The 18,760-nt window shown below is 47.9% G+C and overlaps 1 protein-coding gene across 1 annotated transcript; it reads right to left on the bottom strand.

Annotated features, from left to right (window-relative positions):
* Positions 1–11,878: 11,878 nt before the first annotated feature.
* Positions 11,879–18,027, bottom strand: mycn (MYCN proto-oncogene, bHLH transcription factor). The gene is made up of 3 exons (XM_080791697.1): positions 17,909–18,027; positions 16,790–17,447; positions 11,879–14,344 (listed from the first exon to the last, which is right to left on the bottom strand). Exons 2-3 carry the CDS (start codon positions 17,424–17,426, stop codon positions 13,524–13,526), a joined length of 1,458 nt encoding a protein of 485 aa, XP_080647823.1. The 5' UTR covers positions 17,427–17,447; positions 17,909–18,027; the 3' UTR covers positions 11,879–13,523.
* Between the last annotated feature and the right edge of the window lie 733 nt (positions 18,028–18,760).

The following is an 18,760-nucleotide window of genomic DNA, read 5'->3' as shown; positions in this document are numbered from 1 at the left end:
GGCAGAGAGAGTCTACGCCCAGGATTACCTTAGACAATTGACACTGGGTGAATTTCTTTTGGGATAAAAAATATTATTAAAGAAAAAAAGAAATGCAAAATTTTTAAACAAATTAAATATTTTTTCCCCTGTAATTTCATGAAGAAATAAAAGACAAAAGCAGCACGTTGTGAGCTTGTAGATCTGCTATTTTCACTAGTTTGGGTCCTGTATGGCAAACGTCTAATTTCCTTTTTGGGTCTTGATGTTTGGGAACCACTGCTCTAACACAAATCTATATAACTGCTCCCTCTCCCCCCCCCCTCTCTCTCTGCCTCTCCGATTCATTAACCCAATTTCCACTGAGCTCTGTCCCACATGTGTCAGCCAGGACCCCGGTTAGAATTCCACCAGCGCCCACTACCACCACCACTGAATGGCTGCTCCACGCCCTGCCTCACCCCCCACCTCGCACTGCTGCCTCGTCACAGCCTGCAAAGCCATGGAACCGACAGATAACTGTCAAGGGCGTAGGTCACCCCAAAAGTATCCGTGAGAGACCCCATCTGACCCCCCCCAACACACACACACACACACACACACACACACACACACACACACACACACACACACCAACTGAACTCACACACCCACACGCACTTCAATCTTTGATCGATCCTCTGATCGAATATCTTTCTGTGTGTATATATACACATATATATATATATATATATATATATATATGTGTATATATACTGTATACATTAGGGATGCACCGATGTATCGGCCACATATCGATGATGATGATATTCACCGTTATCGGTATTGGTAAATAAAACTGACATTGTCATTAACCGATGGCAGTATAGCCGATATTTATCTGTTGTTGATAAGCATACATTTCGCATTGGCTATGTTGGTGCTGTCTTGTATTGAGGATGTAGCAAGGTGAGTACAGTTCATTGTCACACCATTTGAACACCACAATCGGTATCGAATATCGAATTTCCATATCGGTGCATCCCTAATATATATACTGTAACCAGTTTATTCATCTCCTATCTTCTGTTTGTCATCCTTTTTACACCGGGGTTGAGATTGGGGACACATTATGTATTATAGTATTACACATGGGAGACCGAGGTTAAGTTGCAGGCAGTTGGTTAGGGAGAGGTTATTTACTTAAGCACTTAAGCCCTGTGTCCAGCATCGCACGACCAATATAGTGAAAATAAAGGATCTGCAATCTCGCCACACATTGCAGTGTGATGGCTTATTAACTTTTAGATCTGCTGTTTTTGGAAAAGTTTCATCACATTTGGCTTATTGTGGATATCAGCCGGTAACACGCAGGAGTCTATCCCCGCTAGACCCCTGGGGCATTGATTGCTGAGGTGGAGCGCCACACCTACCGTCAGCTCCCAGTACTTCCTGCACGACTCGCCGCACCCAGGTCGTGCTATACTCGTATATGCTGAGTTGGCGGGGCCCGGGATCGAACCCATGAACCTGTGGTTCAAAGGCGAGAGCTCTGCCGACTGAGCTACCATTTTGGGACATTTTCAGCTATAATAAGTAACATGAACCAAAATAGGGGTGCCGGGTTTAAAATACTGTTAAAACCGGCAAAGCGTAGAGTGTCATTTTAGATTTTTGTTTTGGCTATTCAAAAATAGCGCAGGCTCAAGTGGTTTAATACGTTACTATTGTGTTACCAAACTGCAAAGTTTAATATGTAGAAGTTAAGCATGTATGTACATATTTTCATATTAGCACCAACACGATTTCCCAAGTCAAAGAAAGCAAATGTAAACCGGAGTTTGAGCGCAATAATCCTTCACTCAGACTCAACTCTGCTTTTTTTTAAAACATGTCTTCCCTGGCACTGGTCACTGTCACCCTCCCTAGCTCAGGGGTCGCGGGGTCAGGCTCCCCCCGAGCTCCTAGAGATCAAACAGGGCACTGATTTGGCCCCCAATGGACCCCGTAATGACCGTTAAATCAACCATTACATCACGAGGGGAGTGCGGATGTTGTCAAGAGCCCTTAGATGTGCTTGCATGAATACACACACACACACACACACACACACACACACACACACACTCATCACGCATGCACATTATGCTCACACACATACATACATACATATTCAACCAATATTACATAAAGACACATACTTAAACACACTAACTGTGGCCAATGGTTCTCAAAGTGTGTTCTGGGCATCCCCAGGGGTACAATCTCACTTGTACATTTGCTTCGAATAATTTAGATTATTTATTTATTTTACACCTAACTATGTAACTCTTATGAACTAGACAGCGAGGGAAGCCCACCGTCTAGTAGACCTAACTATGTAACTCTTATGAACTAGACAGCGAGGGAAGCCCACCGTCTAGTAGACCTAACTATGTAACTCTTATGAACTAGACAGCGAGGGAAGCCCACCGTCTAGTAGACCTAACTATGTAACTCTTATGAACTAGACAGCGAGGGAAGCCCACCGTCTAGTAGACCTAACTATGTAACTCTTATGAACTAGACAGCGAGGGAAGCCCACCGTCTAGTAGACCTAACTATGTAACTCTTATGAACTAGACAGCGAGGGAAGCCCACCGTCTAGTAGACCTAACTATGTAACTCTTATGAACTAGACAGCGAGGGAAGCCCACCGTCTCAAGCTAACCTGAGCCACGTGAGACACCACTGAGAGAGCTATAAGCGAGTTGCCATGTTGAGCGTTGCGAAGTTCAAGTTGCGCCGACTGCCACTCAAAGTGGCTACTGGTGAATCACAGCACTTCCTCGCACAAATATCAATATCAATTTGGGGGCCCTTGGCACGAAAAGGTTTGAGAAGCACTGCCCTGTAAGCCAGTGGTTCTCAACGTGGGGTCCAGGAACCCTGGAAGCTCCTTGCGGGGGTTATGAACCTTACAGCTAGGTTCATAACCTTACAGGTTCATAACAGGTTATGAAATCAAAAGGTTTGAGAACCACTGCCCTATAGCATAAGAAATATAAGCATACACGCACGCACGAGCGGAAAGACCCTTGGCCCCTGTTACGTACTCGTATGACGTCGTAGACCATTCCTTTTCCTTTCCGTACTTCAAAAGAAGGGACATTGGTGGTCTGAGAGGTATGAGAAATGCAGTAGCCCACCGCAGTCTTGCTCAAACATAAACTGTTGCTCTGTGCATTGATTGGTAGGGTAAACCTTTTAGGGGCCATTTAGGGCCTGAGGTGACACCGGTAATGCGCAATTAGCCTTCAATCGATGGCGTCCCTCTACGAAGTTTCACTCCTGCTCAAGACGGCGGCGTCCCCAGGCCGGTCATCCGTTCAACCGCGTGTTTGAGACACAGACATGTAAGGGATGGTTTAGCTTTAGCATTTAATTTGGTTTACAGGGCGTGCAGTGTTTATTGGACCTGCAGACCATTTGTTATCCGTTTCCTCTTGAAATGAGGCCATGAATCAATCCACGTGCATATGTACAAACACAGAGGCACCCCGGTGATTACTGCAAATAAACACACACACACGCACCTCCCCACACACACGTACAATGGGATAAGCAGTAAGCACACACGCTTATTTGCTATCGCTCTCTCTCTCTCTTACACACAGGCACATGGGGTTGCATGCACAGTACATGATCCCATGCGTGGACACCAGAGCTCATTACTGTAAAAGAATCGTACCCACGCACGCTTTTCTCCCTGCAGCGTACTGGAGGCTATATATGAGTTATGGACCTGAGGTTGTGGCACATATGGCGACCACATTACAGGGACCTGCTGAAGGGTGTGAACCCCACTGTCCTAGGCCCCATGTAGTGGACGGCCTCCACTTTTACACACCGACCAGGCGACCACATTACATGTTTTATCTTGTGGCATGCCCATTATGTGACCAACCGCTTGCACTCATTTCATACTAGCAAGCCTTACTGTAGAAATGTATGTATGTCAGTGGTGCTCAACCTTTTCCATTTCAAGGACCCCCAGAATTATCTGTATTTGGCCAAGCTCGTAGCGCAGCACTCGGTGCATGCCACGCTATGAGCTTGTAGATCTGCTATTTTTTCAATAGTTAAAGTATAACATAATCCTTAAAACACCAAAAGGAGTTCTCATCCTGAATGGGTTAACTCAGGGTATGTCTGTATATGTATATACAGCATGTTTGTCCACTCAAAAGCAGACCAATCATGTTGCTACTGTACTGTACGTGCATGTGTCATGAAACAGAGGTACCTGCTGGCATGAAAGGCAGCAGCTGCTGTTGTACGCTACTGGCTCTGCTGCCAGTGAGGAGCCTTGGATGTCTTGGATGTTCTTATTTGGATGTCTGTCTGTCTGTCTGTCTATTTATTTATTGAATCTCTTTGTTACAAAAAGCATTGTTCTTGTGAAATTGATACCAAACGAAGTGCATGTAAGATTGGTCATGGCATTTTTATTGATATTGGTATTTATAAAGACGTATGTTATCTATATGGTCGATCTTCTTCGCGACTCTCATCTATAGTCATGAAATATGGGTCATGTTTTCTCAGGAGAGCTGCTGTCATCTCCCTTAGGGAGATGACAGGTCATGAAAGACCGTTCCTTTATGAGACAATTGAGGCGCTTTGGGAATGGATGCATCCCGGTCGCCTCCTCAGGGAGGTTTTCCTGCATGGACATCCAGCTGGGAGGCGGCCATGGGGCAGACCAAGGACTAGCTGGAGGGATTATTTATGCTCCATACTGCCTTGGGAACGCCTCGGGATTCCCCAGTCAGAACTGCATGGGAAAGGGAAAGTCTGGGGATCCCTGCTGGAACTGCTACTGCCGAGACCTGACTTTGTATAAGTGGGTGAGGATGGGTGAATGGATGGATGCTATTTGGCTAAATGAGGCATAGACAATCACCACACTAGCACATGCGAACAGGCAGCCTAGTCTGTACAGTGGCTATACAGTACAGTGGCTGTACAGCCAGTCTGTACAGTGGCTGTACAGCCAGTCTGTACAGTGGCTGTACAGCCAGTCTGTACAGTGTCTGTACACAGCATTGTGCAACGTATGGCTTTCTACACAAACTGTACACAGATTGATATTGATAGCTAGCTATTGATAGCTAAAGATTGGTCAGGTCACACCCTGTCTGGTTTCAGCTCACAACATGCTGTGGCACAGCGTGTTGTGAGCTTGTCGATGCTGCTATTTTCTGTGAAAGCTTTCCACACAATACTGATGCTGTGGTTTAAGTAGTTAATCAGGTTAAACGCTTCGCCCAGGGGCGCCGTGACAACAACTGTTTGAAGGACCCGCTAACAATTTGTCCCTTAATTTCTCGCTCAATTCTCTGAATCGTTTTGGGGATTAAAATCTGCAATCTTTCCCATCCCAAGCCTATACAGTTCCTACCTTGAGGCTGCCTGCCACTGTCCTGTTGCAGTCCACTGTTTCTTTCATTCTGTCACAATGGCGCCCAGCACGGCAGCTACAGTAAGGAGGACAATGGCAACGTTATCAGTTGAACATACCAGCATTGGATGTCATGTCACATAGACGCATAGGGACTGGCAGGCAAAGTGTGAGGACAGCCAGCTGGTTAAACATGCCAGTTGTTCGACTTCGGACAATGGCTTCAAACACACATCCAGGCTTACATAAGATACTGGCGTTTGCCCGGATGACAATGGCGATGTGGACCGAGGATATGCAATAGGGGAAACAGGGTGAATTCACAAATTGAATGCATGTCAGCGCAAAGAGAGTGTGTAAGAGACGAGTGCAAGAGTGTGTACTGTTCCAGTTAATGTATACGTGAATATGGACAGGTCACATGGTCTCTGTGTTCTGTCACTTGCCAAAGTTGCCATCTCCATACCTCTCTTTCCATCTGTCCATCTCTCACTCCCTCTCATCCTTTTTACCCCTTCTTTCTGCCTCTGCCTTCTTTTAGTTTTCTGCATGTGCGTGGTGCTCTCTCTCCCTTCCCCTCTCTCTCATGCTGCCCCCCCCCCTCTCTCTCTCTCTCTCTCTCTTTCTATCTCTCATGCTGCCCCCCCCCCCCCCCTCTCTCTCTCTCTCTCTCTCTCTCTCTCTCTCTCTCTTTTCTTTTTTCTGGGGTCTGTTTTGTGTGGCCAAAGAACATTTCTTTCTCAGAAACGCGCTCTTGAAAGGCTATTCATGGATTCTTCAATGAAACCCTATTACATTCGCGGGCTACTGTGTGAATTTGAGTGTGTGTGTGTGTGTGTGTGTACAGACAGAGAAAGAGAGAGAGAAAGAGAGAGAGAGAGAGAAAGATAGAGTGAAGGAGAGAGAGAAAGACGGAGCAAGAGGTATTCCGGGGGCTGTGCTACAGTACCATCTGTATGCTAATCTCCTGAGACTTCGGTAAACTTTGATCAAACGGCTCAGGCCTCCTTTTCTCTCTCTCTCCCCCCCCCCCCCCTCTCTCTCTCTATCTGCCTCTCCCCCCTCTCTCTCTCTTTCTCTATCTCCCTCTCTTCCCCCCATCTCTCTCACTCTCTCTCTCTCTCTCTCTCTCTCTCTCTGTGCGGTGCAATTGCTATAGCTCTGTGGGCCCTTGAGGCTGGCTATTACTCAGGCCAAAGGCAATGGGCACCCTCAAGCTGCCCTGACCCTCCCCCCCCCGCCTGGAGCACCCACCCTCCACATCCACCTACCTGTAGCACCCACCCTCCACATCCACCTACCTGTAGCACCCACCCTCCACATCCACCTGCCTGTAGCACCCACCCTCCACATCCACCTACCTGTAGCACCCACCCTCCACATCCACCTAGCACCCACCCTCCACATCCACCTGCCTGGGGAGCACCCACCCTCCACATCCACCTACCTGTAGCTACAGGTAGGTGGATGTCACCTACCTGTAGCACCCACCCTCCACATCCACCTACCTGTAACACCCACCCTCCACATCCACCTAGCACCCACCCTCCACATCCACCTAGCACCCACCCTCCACATCCACCTACCTGTAGCACCCACCCTCCACATCCACCTACCTGTAGCACCCACCCTCCACATCCACCTGCCTGTAACACCCACCCTCCACATCCACCTACCTGTAACACCCACCCTCCACATCCACCTACCTGTAGCACCCACCCTCCACATCCACCTGCCTGGGGAGCACCCACACCTCCACATCCACCTGCCTGGAACACCCACACCTCCACATCCACCTGCCTGTAGCAGTGTAGCACCCACCCTCCACATCCACCTACCTGTAGCACCCACCCTCCACATCCACCTGCCTGTAGCAGTGTAGCACCCACCCTCCACATCCACCTACCTGTAGCACCCACCCTTCACATCCACCTGCCTGTAGCAGTGTAGCACCCACCCTCCACATCCACCTACCTGTAGCACCCACCCTCCACATCCACCTGCCTGTAGCAGTGTAGCACCCACCCTCCACATCCACCTACCTGTAGCACCCACCCTTCACATCCACCTGCCTGTAGCAGTGTAGCACCCACCCTCCACAACCACCTGCACCATGTTTTTGTAATAATAATAATCAAAATCTTCTAACTTCAAAGTAAATGCAATAATAATAATCTTTATTGTCCCCGAAGGATATTCATCTTCACAGCAACAACAAAAACAACACATAGTACAGAAAAACATAACACCAAGGCAATACAAAAACATGAGTTATTCCCCACTGTGTACAGAACCATCTTATCGGCAGGGCAGTTTGTTTAATGCCGCAATGGCTGAGGGGACAAAACTCCATACTGAAACTAACCTTTTTCCAGGGTAAGGTTCTGTATCTTTGTCCAGATGGCATGAGGTTGAAGAAGCGATACAGGGGATGATCAGTGTCACGTGATATTGAGGCGAGTGCTAGCCGTGTGATGGCATTATTGTTCATATCAGAAAGTGTTGGTGTGGGAAGTCCGATAATCTAATTAGTATTTGAAAACTTGAACTACTCCAGTCAAGTAAAAACACCTCAAATTGTTTTGTACGGTATAGTAACAGTACTTGAGTAAATGTACTTAATTACTTTCTACCACTGCTTATACACCCCCCCCCCCCCATCCATCCCTTAACACCTGCGACTGTACCCGACCCTGCGGCAGATGGTGCCCTCCCGCCCCCCCTCCCCAGTCCCCCACGTCCCCTCCACCCCTATATCCTTCACTACCTCCACCCCCCCCCCCCCCACCCCCCCATGGTATGGACGGATGTGGCAGAGAGAGAGGCCCCCTTGGTAGGGAGGGGGGGGGGGGTTTGTTGTCGGAGCGGACGATGCAGGGGTCACGGTGACAAGACAAGATGTACTCAGATCTACAGCGAGAGTACCACCCCCCCCCCACACACACACACACACACACACACACAACCAATCCCCCCCCCAATCCTGTTTTGTTTTGTTTTTTAATTTGGTAACAATGTGTCCCTGCCCCCATGTGTGCACCGCAGCGGGCACACTCGCACATCAGCAGCCATTGTTGTGGCTCTTGGCCGCCGTACCCGGGGAAGGTTAACATGTTGAATACAGATTGGCCGTACGTCCGACGGGGGACAATGGAGGTTGTTGTCGGCGAAGAGGCTGCCAGCGAAGCAGGCAGCGTTAATGAAGGTATCAAAACAGATGACGAGAGAATGACCCACGTGCTCGCTCGCACGCGCGCGCACACACACACACACACACACACACACACACACATACATACAATGCCCCCCGTGTTGCCATAGTAGATTCATCGGTGGTGCGTAAGTGTAAGCCCATTAGGGGATGTGCGTGCGTCTGTGCAGTCGGTGGGCAGGCCAGGGGGATCATGGGTATTAATCAGGGAAAAGCCAGGCCATATGTCTGTTTAACGCGGGAGAAGGCTGCACCCTCCATGTCGGGCTCACTAAAACAATTAGTCCCCTTTCAAAGAGGGCAGGTCTACAGTTGTGTGTGTGTGTGTGTGTGTGTGTGTGCGTACGTGCTGCGTTACTGCGTACGTACGTCTCAAAAAGGCAAGGGAAGTGTTGTGTATTTTACAGCTGAGAGAGAAAGTTTTATGTTTGTGTAAGACAGACACTGTGGTGTTTAATACTGTAGAAGACTGTGTGTGTGTGTGTGTGTGTGTGTGTGTGTGTGTGTGTGTGTGTGTGTGTGTGTGTGTGTGTGTGTGTGTGTGTGTGTGTGTGTGTGTGTGTGTGTGTGTGTGTGTGTGTGTGTGTGTGTGTGTGTTTGCTTTCGCACTTGCACATGATACAATAGGTGCATGTTCAATCACTTAATGTCACAATGACTTTAACATCAATGATCTGACCTCACACATTAATACAGTAGAGTATAGGCTTCAATGTGTTCAATGATCTGACCTCACACATTAATACAGTAGAGTATAGGCTTCAATGTGTTCAATGATCTGACCTCACACATTAATACAGTAGAGTATAGGCTTCAATGTGTTCAATGATCTGACCTCACACATTAATACAGTAGAGTATAGGCTTCAATGTGTTCAATGATCTGACCTCACACATTAATACAGTAGAGTATAGGCTTCAATGTGTTCAATGATCTAACCTCACACATTAATACAGTAGAGTATAGGCTTCAATGTGTTCAATGATCTGACCTCACACATTAATACAGTAGAGTATAGGCTTCAATGTGTTCAATGATCTGACCTCACACATTAATACAGTAGAGTATAGGCTTCAATGTGTTCAATGATCTAACCTCACACATTAATACAGTAGAGTATAGGCTTCAATGTGTTCAATGATCTGACCTCACACATTAATACAGTAGAGTATAGGCTTCAATGTGTTCAATGATCTGACCTCACACATTAATACAGTAGAGTATAGGCTTCAATGTGTTCAATGATCTGACCTCACACATTAATACAGTAGTGAGTATAGGCTCCAATGTGTTCAATGATCTGACCTCACACATTAATACAGTAGAGTATAGGCTTCAATGTGTTCAATGATCTGACCTCACACATTAATACAGTAGAGTATAGGCTTCAATGTGTTCAATGATCTGACCTCACACATTAATACAGTAGAGTATAGGCTTCAATGTGTTCAATGATCTGACCTCACACATTAATACAGTAGAGTATAGGCTCCAATGTGTTCAATGATCTGACCTCACACATTAATACAGTAGAGTATAGGCTTCAATGTGTTCAATGATCTGACCTCACACATTAATACAGTAGAGTATAGGCTTCAATGTGTTCAATGATCTGACCTCACATTCACACATTCTATTTTCTACACTCTGCCAGGGCTGTTATTGTCCATGAACTTGTTTTCATCCCATAACCAAGCAGGATAAGCCATTAGGCAGATGGCATGGGTGGCGAGTCCGGGTCCCTTGAGAGGATACATGAACACACACACACACACACACACACACACACACACACACACACACACACACACACTCACACACAAAGACTCCAGACCCCTGTTATGTAATCCACCCGTTACACTCCCCCACATAGAGGCTCTGTTTTTCACCTCCAAAACAAAGTCTTTAAGTATCACTGTAGCCCCTTTGACGTCACGTTCTACACATACCTCGAGGCATGTGCCACGCACTGTCACTTTGTAGATTTATGGCACCACCAACTATTGTGTGGTGTGGGTGTTTGCTGTTTGCTATATGACAGAAGTTGTGTGCGCCGTTCCATGCCAAAGTCCGTATCTCATATTTTGAATTAGATGATGGGATTCAATTCAAAGCCATCAACAACATGTTTTGTATCCCATTAATTCCCCTCAGTGCACATCTCTTTTTCTTTGGCCTGCGACCGCACGCAGCCTAAACAGCTTTTCAAGCTGATGCGGCTTTTCAAGCTAACAACACGTCGCCGAAAAATCAGTTATTTTCAGCGAGCGAGGATAAATTAGGCACAACAGCCGCTCAGGACTGTGGCAACAGATTTCTTTTTCAACTCTCTCCAGAGCAGCGGCCGTGGCCAGCCTCCCCTCAGTGTGGCACATATTTGGGCCAGAGCCTGGCCTTGGAGAGGAGACGCGAGTGAGAGAACCAGGAGGGAAGGAGGGACGGGAGGGAGGGAGAGAGAGACACACAGAGAGAGCCATGTGGCTGATGTTAGTAAACAGTATCCAGCATCATTGCTGGCGTTGTGGCAGACGGTGCGCAACGCTGGAGATATCAGTCTGCCCAGGCCACACACAGACACACACAAAAGGTAGACACACACACGCACACATGCAGGGATTCACATTTATATACGCGCATGTGCACCCACACACACACACGGCGGAACATACACACACACACTCACTCACAGACAAATAAAAGAAAAGACTCGCGCTCAGTGTCTGCCACTCAGCAGCTGCTCCAGTTTCCATGGCAACGTCCTGAACAATGTAGGAAGTGCTGTGTGTGTGTGTGTGTGTGTGTGCGAGCGCCAGCAAGAAACCGAAAGAGAGGGAGAGTGCTATAGTGTATACAGTACGGGTGTGTGTGCCTGTGCACTTGAAGTGCGTGTAGGTGTGTGGGTGGGTGTGAGAGGCTAGAGAGGGGGGAGGTAGCTGCAGGGTGTTGAGACAGAGAGAATTCAGAAGATTTCTCCCTCTCTTTATTTCTTTGTCAGGGTGAGCTCTGCTGCTGCTGCTTTGCTGCTGCTTCAGAGCAGCAAAACAAATACTGAGACAGAGACTCGCCAACAGACAGAGAGCCCACAAAGATGGCACCTTATGACTCAGTGCCACTTTGTGAGGGCAAATATAGCCCAGATGGAAAGGTAGACAGGAGACGGGGGGTATTAGCCCAGATGGGAAAGGTAGACAGGAGACGGGGGGTATTTCTGGCTGATGTGTTCACATTTTTCACGGTGACAAAAATGATCAGTGCAGACACAAGGCTGGTGTTTGTTTTACGATGTCTATTTATTTTTCAAAATGAGGTATTTCAAAGTGCTATGAGTCGCAGCACTAAAATGTACATTTTAAGAATGAAAAAAACCAACATCTTATAGCCGTTTACCCAGTTCTATGCACCCAATAGTTACAAATATAAACAAAAGGAGGAGATAAAGCCGGATTTATACTTAGTTGCACGCCGGTTGTCACATGCCGGAAACAGCCGATCTACAGTATGAGCTCACAACGCGCTGCAGCGTGATGTGAGCTTGTAGATCTGCCATTTCCAATGTGTGATACAGCGAGCAATGAAGTATATCAAGCTTTTAAGAGCAAGAGGGAATGGGGGGCAGGTACATGAAGATATAACACATTTTCTGTACAAAAGCATTATCTGAGATCGAGAAGGGAAAGAAAATGACAAGATAAAGTGATATATCTACTGAGAACTCATTTTCATACGAAAATATAAGTATCAAATTTAGTATGTATCAGGTTCACACTAAAAGCATAAAGATGTGTAGAATTAGTAATATGGTACAATACAAAGAATAAGGAGAAGGGGAAAAAAACAAAAACAATATATCATTATATTACAAAGTCTCATGAATCCTCAAAAACTGAGGCCTCTTTACAGTACTTTTAAAGGTATATAAACTTCCAGTCTAGGTATTGGCAGCTTTCCTGACATGTATAAAAAAACCCAAAGACAAAAATGTATTACAAAACAAGGCAGATCTGAGTGTATTTCTGTCTGTACAGTATTGTTATATACAAAAGTGTCGGCTAGCAAGGTGCACAGTTATACATCCATTGACTTGGTTTGAGCACCAGTGTGAGAGAGAGGAGAGAAAGACAACTTGTAGTGGCATCATGTTTGCGTGACCCGTTGCGTCTCAGTCATCATAGTGTCTTGGGGGAGGGGTTTGGGTTATGCAGTGGCAAAGGCAAACAAAATAATCTTCTATAAGTGAACTCTGACCTTTGAACTCTCCAAACAAAGTGCCCTCAAACACCCTCCCCCCCTCGCATCGTGAGTCACCTGGGAATTTCAGGCTGGTGTCACAGTGAGTACAAAAAAACAACAACACAAGGTACAAATAGAAATCATACCAACGCCAGAGGGAGGGAAGAGAGAGAGATAAAGAGAGGCGTGTCCTCTCCATCTTTTTTTTTTGCCTTCCATCTCATTTCTTTCTTTCTTTCTTTCTTTCTTTCGCTTTTGTTTAGTTTTTTGTTTGTTTTGTTTTTAACTGGATTGGAACCCTAAACATTCTTAACGTCAACAAATGTGCAAAAAAAGTGGCGGCAGTGAAAGTCCAAGTATCCCCCTTCAGACCCCCCCTCCACCTCCACCATCCGCGTTTGAGACCGACGTGTATGTGTGTGTGTGTGTGTGTGTGTGCGTGTATCTGTGTGTGCGTGTTTATGTGTACAGTATATAGTTAGACAGGCCTACATGCGGATGTATCTAATGGTTGTCAATCAGAGGTGTTCCAATATGGAGCGAACAGACAGGGTCTAGGTGGGGGGTGGTGTTGGTGGTGGTGGTGTTGGGGCGGGCGGGCGGGCGGGGGGGTTTACATGAGAGTGTTTCTGTGTTTTGGAAGCGGTCTGTCCATCCTTTTTAGAGCACCAACGTTAGGCGTTAGCGAGTCCTCGCCTGGTCCAGTCGGCGCATCAGCTGCTGCCTGCGCGCCTGCAGCCGGTCCCTCTCCTGCCGCAGCCGGGTCTCCTCCGTCTCCAGCGACGACACGTACTCGGCCGCCTTCTTCAGGATCAGCACCTTGGCCGCCTTGTCGTTGCGCGCCAGCTCGGGCACGTGGTCGCGCAGCGTCAGGAAGCTGGAGCGCAGGTCGTTACGCCGCTGGCGCTCCAGGATGTTGTGGTTGCGCCGGCGCTCGCTGTCCTCCGAGTCGGAGCCGCCGCCGCCGCGCGGGCTGCAGTCCCCGCTGGCGCTGCGCTTGAAGCGGCCCCCTGCGGCGCCGCTGGGCCCCCCGCAGGAGGACGACGACGACAGCGAGGACGAGGAAGAGTTGGTCCGGGAGGCGAGGGGTCGCGAGAGGCAGTCTGCGGCGCCGGCCGTCTTCTGCTTCTTGGAGGGCGGGGCAGGGTCGTCGTCCGAGGCGTACGGGGAGGGCGCGGCGTAGTTGTGCTGCTGCTGGTGCACCGAGCTCCTCTTCAGGATCAGCTCCTGAGGCGCCCGGCTGACGAAGCGGCTCACGCTGGCGGGCGCCGAGCCCCCGGGTGATGTGGAGCCGGCCTTGGGCCGCACCGAGATGGTGACGGTGCCCGTGGCCATGGGCGACGCCTTGCCCACCGTGGTGGAGCGCCTCTTCTCTACGGTGACCACGTCAATCTCCTCCTCGTCCTCATCCTCCTCCTCATCATCATCATCCTCCTCCTCGTCCTCTGCTTCATCATCCTCGTCATCGTCATCATCATCATCGTCGTCGTCGTCATCTTCTTCTGGGAAAGACAAACAAGAAGAATGTGAGTGACATAATCGCTCTGACACACCAACCATTCTTGCTATGTCATATGTGTCACAGCAGGTGATCAAAAGAGAGAGAGAAAGAGTGTGTGTGTGTGTGCGTGTGCGAGTGCACCGAGTGAGAGCATTGCTCAATGTTGTTTGCATAAGCAGAAACCTCTTAATGCTTAGTGTCAGTCACCCCCCCACCACCTCACCTACACTAATCTACTCTGCAGGCGTTGACACGTTCAGTCTCCCTGCCTACTAGACAGGCTGCATTTCTGCCTTTCATTCCCTCTCCCTCCCTGCTCTTTAACTCGGTCTAATCTCCTCCGGTGGCAGGAGATGGTCTGAGCAGACGCCTGCCATCTATCTATCAGTGCTCTTCCAGCCACTGTGACATTCTGCACCAAAGGCAGAAGCATCCCACGAGCTTCGGCGCAGATGTGACCGCGGTCACATCCCCCGCCCCACATGCACACATTCTAGTTGAACTGTTCATCTTAATACCTGGTGCTGAGTTGGAGCTGAGCAGCTGAGACTTATCATAAACTGGCGCCTTTGAAGATGAGAGGAAGTGGCCAATCATGAGGCAGAGAGTGTGAGGCCCAGTTAAAATGCCTTTGTGATAATGGCTCTCATTATCAGCTCAGGAGCATCTGAAGAGTGTGGCATTTTACAGCTTACAGTAAACCACTTCAGACGCCTCTGCCCTAGCATGCCGTCGCAACACACACACACGCACACACACACACACACACACACACACACCCATACACACCCGTCCCACACACCCACAAAGTGTACACAGACGTATGTATGTATGTATGTATGTATGTATACACAGTACACACACACACACACACACACACACACATATATACAGTATATATATAAACACTCACACACGCACGCATGCACACACACAATCTGGCACCACGATCAAAACAAAAACGGGGCACAGCTGGGTGGATGGGGGGCGTGTCCGGCCTGACCACATGTGAGGCTGAGTCTGGCTGGTTGGTATTTCACCCTCTGAACACAAGTCGTTTACTGGAGCTGTTAGTTTTATAAAGTGAATAAAGTATGCTCTGGGCCAGCCCGTATACTTCTTTTCTTTCTGGTGGTCTGTTTTGATTCGACAGCTAAAGTCACACAATGACTGAGTCATAGGTATCCCCAAGGCATCTTTTTTTTTGTATTAGTTCCATTTGTACAAGTGATTTCTGAGCTAATCCCATTATGTGCCAGTGGGTGACAACTCCAAGGGAGGTTACTTTGTGCCCAAAAGCCTGTCCAGTGGGCAGAGCGGGCTATCAATGTAGATTCCCCACTGAAGCCTTTCAAGTCTGTGGGTGTCTCTTTGATGGGGAGGTGAGGAACGCGTGGAAACAAAAAGAGAGACGCGACTTAGCGCTGCGAGTAGCGGAAGAGCCCTTGGAACGGTATTATGTGCAGGATGGTGGGGCGGCAGGCGATCGGATCACCCTTTTAAGCCGAGGCGCTGGAGCGGCGCCAGCAAGACAGCTGTCGAGATGGAGCGCTTGTTCAAAGCTGTCACCCCCCCAAAAGAAGCAGGGCCCTCCTCCAACCCTTTCTTTCGCCCCCGGCCCAGCCAGTGGGGGTGTTTGGCAAGCCTGGCTGAGTCTAACCTCTGTGCCAAGCAGGAGGCCCTTTTACTACTGTTTCGCGGAAAAAAATAAAACAATGATATTGATTCCGAATGTTTATTTACGGAATAGCCTACACAGGGAGCTCAAATCTGAAGTGCCACTGGACAGCATGCATTTATTTTGTAGCCTATGTCAAAGCTCCATCAGTTTAGGGTTAGGGTCAATTTCTCACCTAATCACATAATCACAACCGTCACTGGTCTATGACATGGACATTTATTTGCTTAACTTGTCAGTGTCATATGTAAATGTTATCCCTCTGGTGTAACATGGTCTGTGTGAGTGTGCATACTAGTTGCGTCTTCTTTATTAGTTAAAATGCCAACTGGGTCTAAGTTCGCAAAGCACACGATTCCCAAGTTTACTGCCATCTGCCGGATGAAGGCTGGCGATTACATAAACCACCTTCACTGTGTCACTACTCCACTCTGTCGGTGTGCGCGCGCGCGTGCGCGCGTGTGTGTGGGGAATGTTGAGAGGTAATCCGATTCTGGGCCGGTCATATGAACAATGTCCAATCACTATAATTAGGGAACTGGGGTACAATGGGATCTATAATAATAATAATAATAATAATAAATAATAAATAATAATAATAACAATAATTATTATTTTTATAAAGCAAAATAATAATAAAATAATGTCAATAGCCTAATATTAGTTATCTATAATCAACAATAAAGTCGTGGAGTGTGCTGGGGGACAGCCGTTTCAAGAGAACGGTAACAAAGGGCTTTCTTGACGCATCTCCAAACGTCTACTCACCAGAGTCGCTGGGAGTGCTGCTACTGTGGACCGTGGAGGAGGTGGAGGCTACAGTCCCACATGAGTCTCTGCTACCGGTCCTCTTGTTGACAGGGAAGGGGAACACTATCGCGGGATCTACACACTCTGACACTGAGCGGCTCAACTCTGGCATCTTGACGCCGACATTGCTGCTGCTGCTACTGCTGCTAGTACTAACTCCGGCCGCCGTGGAAATGGCTTTGCCCAGCTTCTCGGTGACCACACGCTGCAGTTTTTCCCGGGCGGAGAAGCCGCTCCACATACAGTCCTGGATGATGATGTTGTTGGGGTTACTATCCAAAGCGGAGCCGAAAAGGTCCAGGTCGTCAGACGCCCCCCAAATATCGTCCTCGGGCAGGAGCAAGAGCTCCGATGCCCAGTCCAGTGGGTCGCCTAATCCAAAACTCATAGGACCGGCGTCCGCGGGCTCGCCCGGCAGCGCAGCTCGGCTCGGGGAGAGGGGCGGAGTGGGCAGCAACTCGAATTTCTTCCAGATGTCCTCCCCCGGTGGCGCAGAGTCGGGACCACAGAAGTAGAAGTCATCCTCGTCCGGGTAGAAACATGGTTGTAAGGAGTCAAACTCCAAATCGGAATTTTTACTTATAATCGCCGGCATTGTATCCCACAAGCGGAAAGCCTGCAAAAGAACAACAGAAGACATGTGTAAGTAAACTCTCGTGCATCAAAATGTCCCATAAACGCTTTTATCACACCTGGAAGTGTGGAAACTACGTCTTCAGTTCAGAGCCCACACACAGATGATAGTCTAGTCCGGTAAATTCCACAGTCACTCCTGCCTGTTCAAAGTCATTAAAATCTCAAAGAACAATTGTGCGTAAATGCAACCCTGACTCGCTCTATCCCCTTCCACTGTACGGTAAAGGCGCATTAGAGCAGAACTTGGGCTGACAGAAGATTTACATAGTCAACAAAAGCATGTTTACAAAAAAAAGAAGAAATAAAAAGCAAATAAAAAAATCCTTGAATGGCAATCTATGCAAAATAACCTGTGATTTGTGTAAATAGCACAAATACAAGATAATATCAATTAATTAATCGGGGGGGGGGGTCTGGGGGGGTGAATAGCAAGATGCTCACCTTGTCCTGACTTGGGATGAGGTGTGAGCCAGATTGTGTTGTCTCTCGGCAAGTCAGCTATAATAGACCGTAGGTTTGAAGCACTCATCTACTTTGGGAGCACAGACAGTCCTCTGACACACATTGTGCTGCGCTGCAGTTATACACTCAAATGTGTGGCGGACAGCGGGCTCCGCCCCGCCCACCAGGCTGGAGGGGCGGGGATGTCGGTTCGATGCAGAGCGCGCTAGACAGACGGCGCAGGGAGAGAGCAGACTGGCTGGGAGCCTTCCTCTCGAGTCGACTTTTCAAGGTGAAATAGTGTGCCCCTCACCACGGCACTGTACTCACTGTGCCCCCACACTGTAGGCTACTGATATGATATTGATGTTTGTTTTTTTTAATTCTTTGACGATATTTGGATCTGTAATGTGAGAGATGATTGTATTGAATTTAATTTAAATTAACCCACTGACCAGCTCTGTGGAAAAAAAACGTAATTAATATCAAAATTCAATGATTTAAAAATGTTGATTGATTTACAACAATATCAGAAAATGCTGCACATTACAATTTGGCATAGCCAATTTAGGCCTACCTTGAAACAGTTTATGCAAATGAATTATCATTAAACTGAATCTAGTGCACTAGTACTGTACATTAGGAAGATACTCAGCCCCAAAGCCTCTCTTCTTTCCAATTGAGCTCTTATGATATCGTTTTCTCTATTGTCTGAGGGCATAGACTAGTACAGAGGTACCCAGCATCCCACAATGAAAGAGTTGGGCTCTTTGCGCCCTCCGGTGGTCACAATACGAACAACAGGGCAGACGCGCATCATTATGGAATATAAAGGGCACTGTCTCTCGTCTC

The sequence above is a fragment of the Protomyctophum bolini genome (assembly GCF_963924005.1).
Source record: "Protomyctophum bolini genome assembly, chromosome: 19".
Lineage (NCBI taxonomy): Eukaryota > Metazoa > Chordata > Actinopteri > Myctophiformes > Myctophidae > Protomyctophum > Protomyctophum bolini.
The sequence above is the reverse complement of the archived record's forward strand: the minus strand, read 5'-3'. Positions and strand labels throughout refer to the sequence as shown.

What these genes read in the sequence shown, in the direction of transcription:
- mycn (XM_080791697.1), bottom strand. Translation starts at nt 17,426, where the DNA reads ATGCCGGCGATTATAAGTAAAAATTCCGATTTGGAGTTTGACTCCTTA. An exon ending in CAGCACTCCCAGCGACTCTG is followed by an intron (nt 14,345 to 16,789) that starts GTGAGTAGACGT and finishes TGTCTTTCCCAG; the next exon opens with AAGAAGATGACGACGACGAC.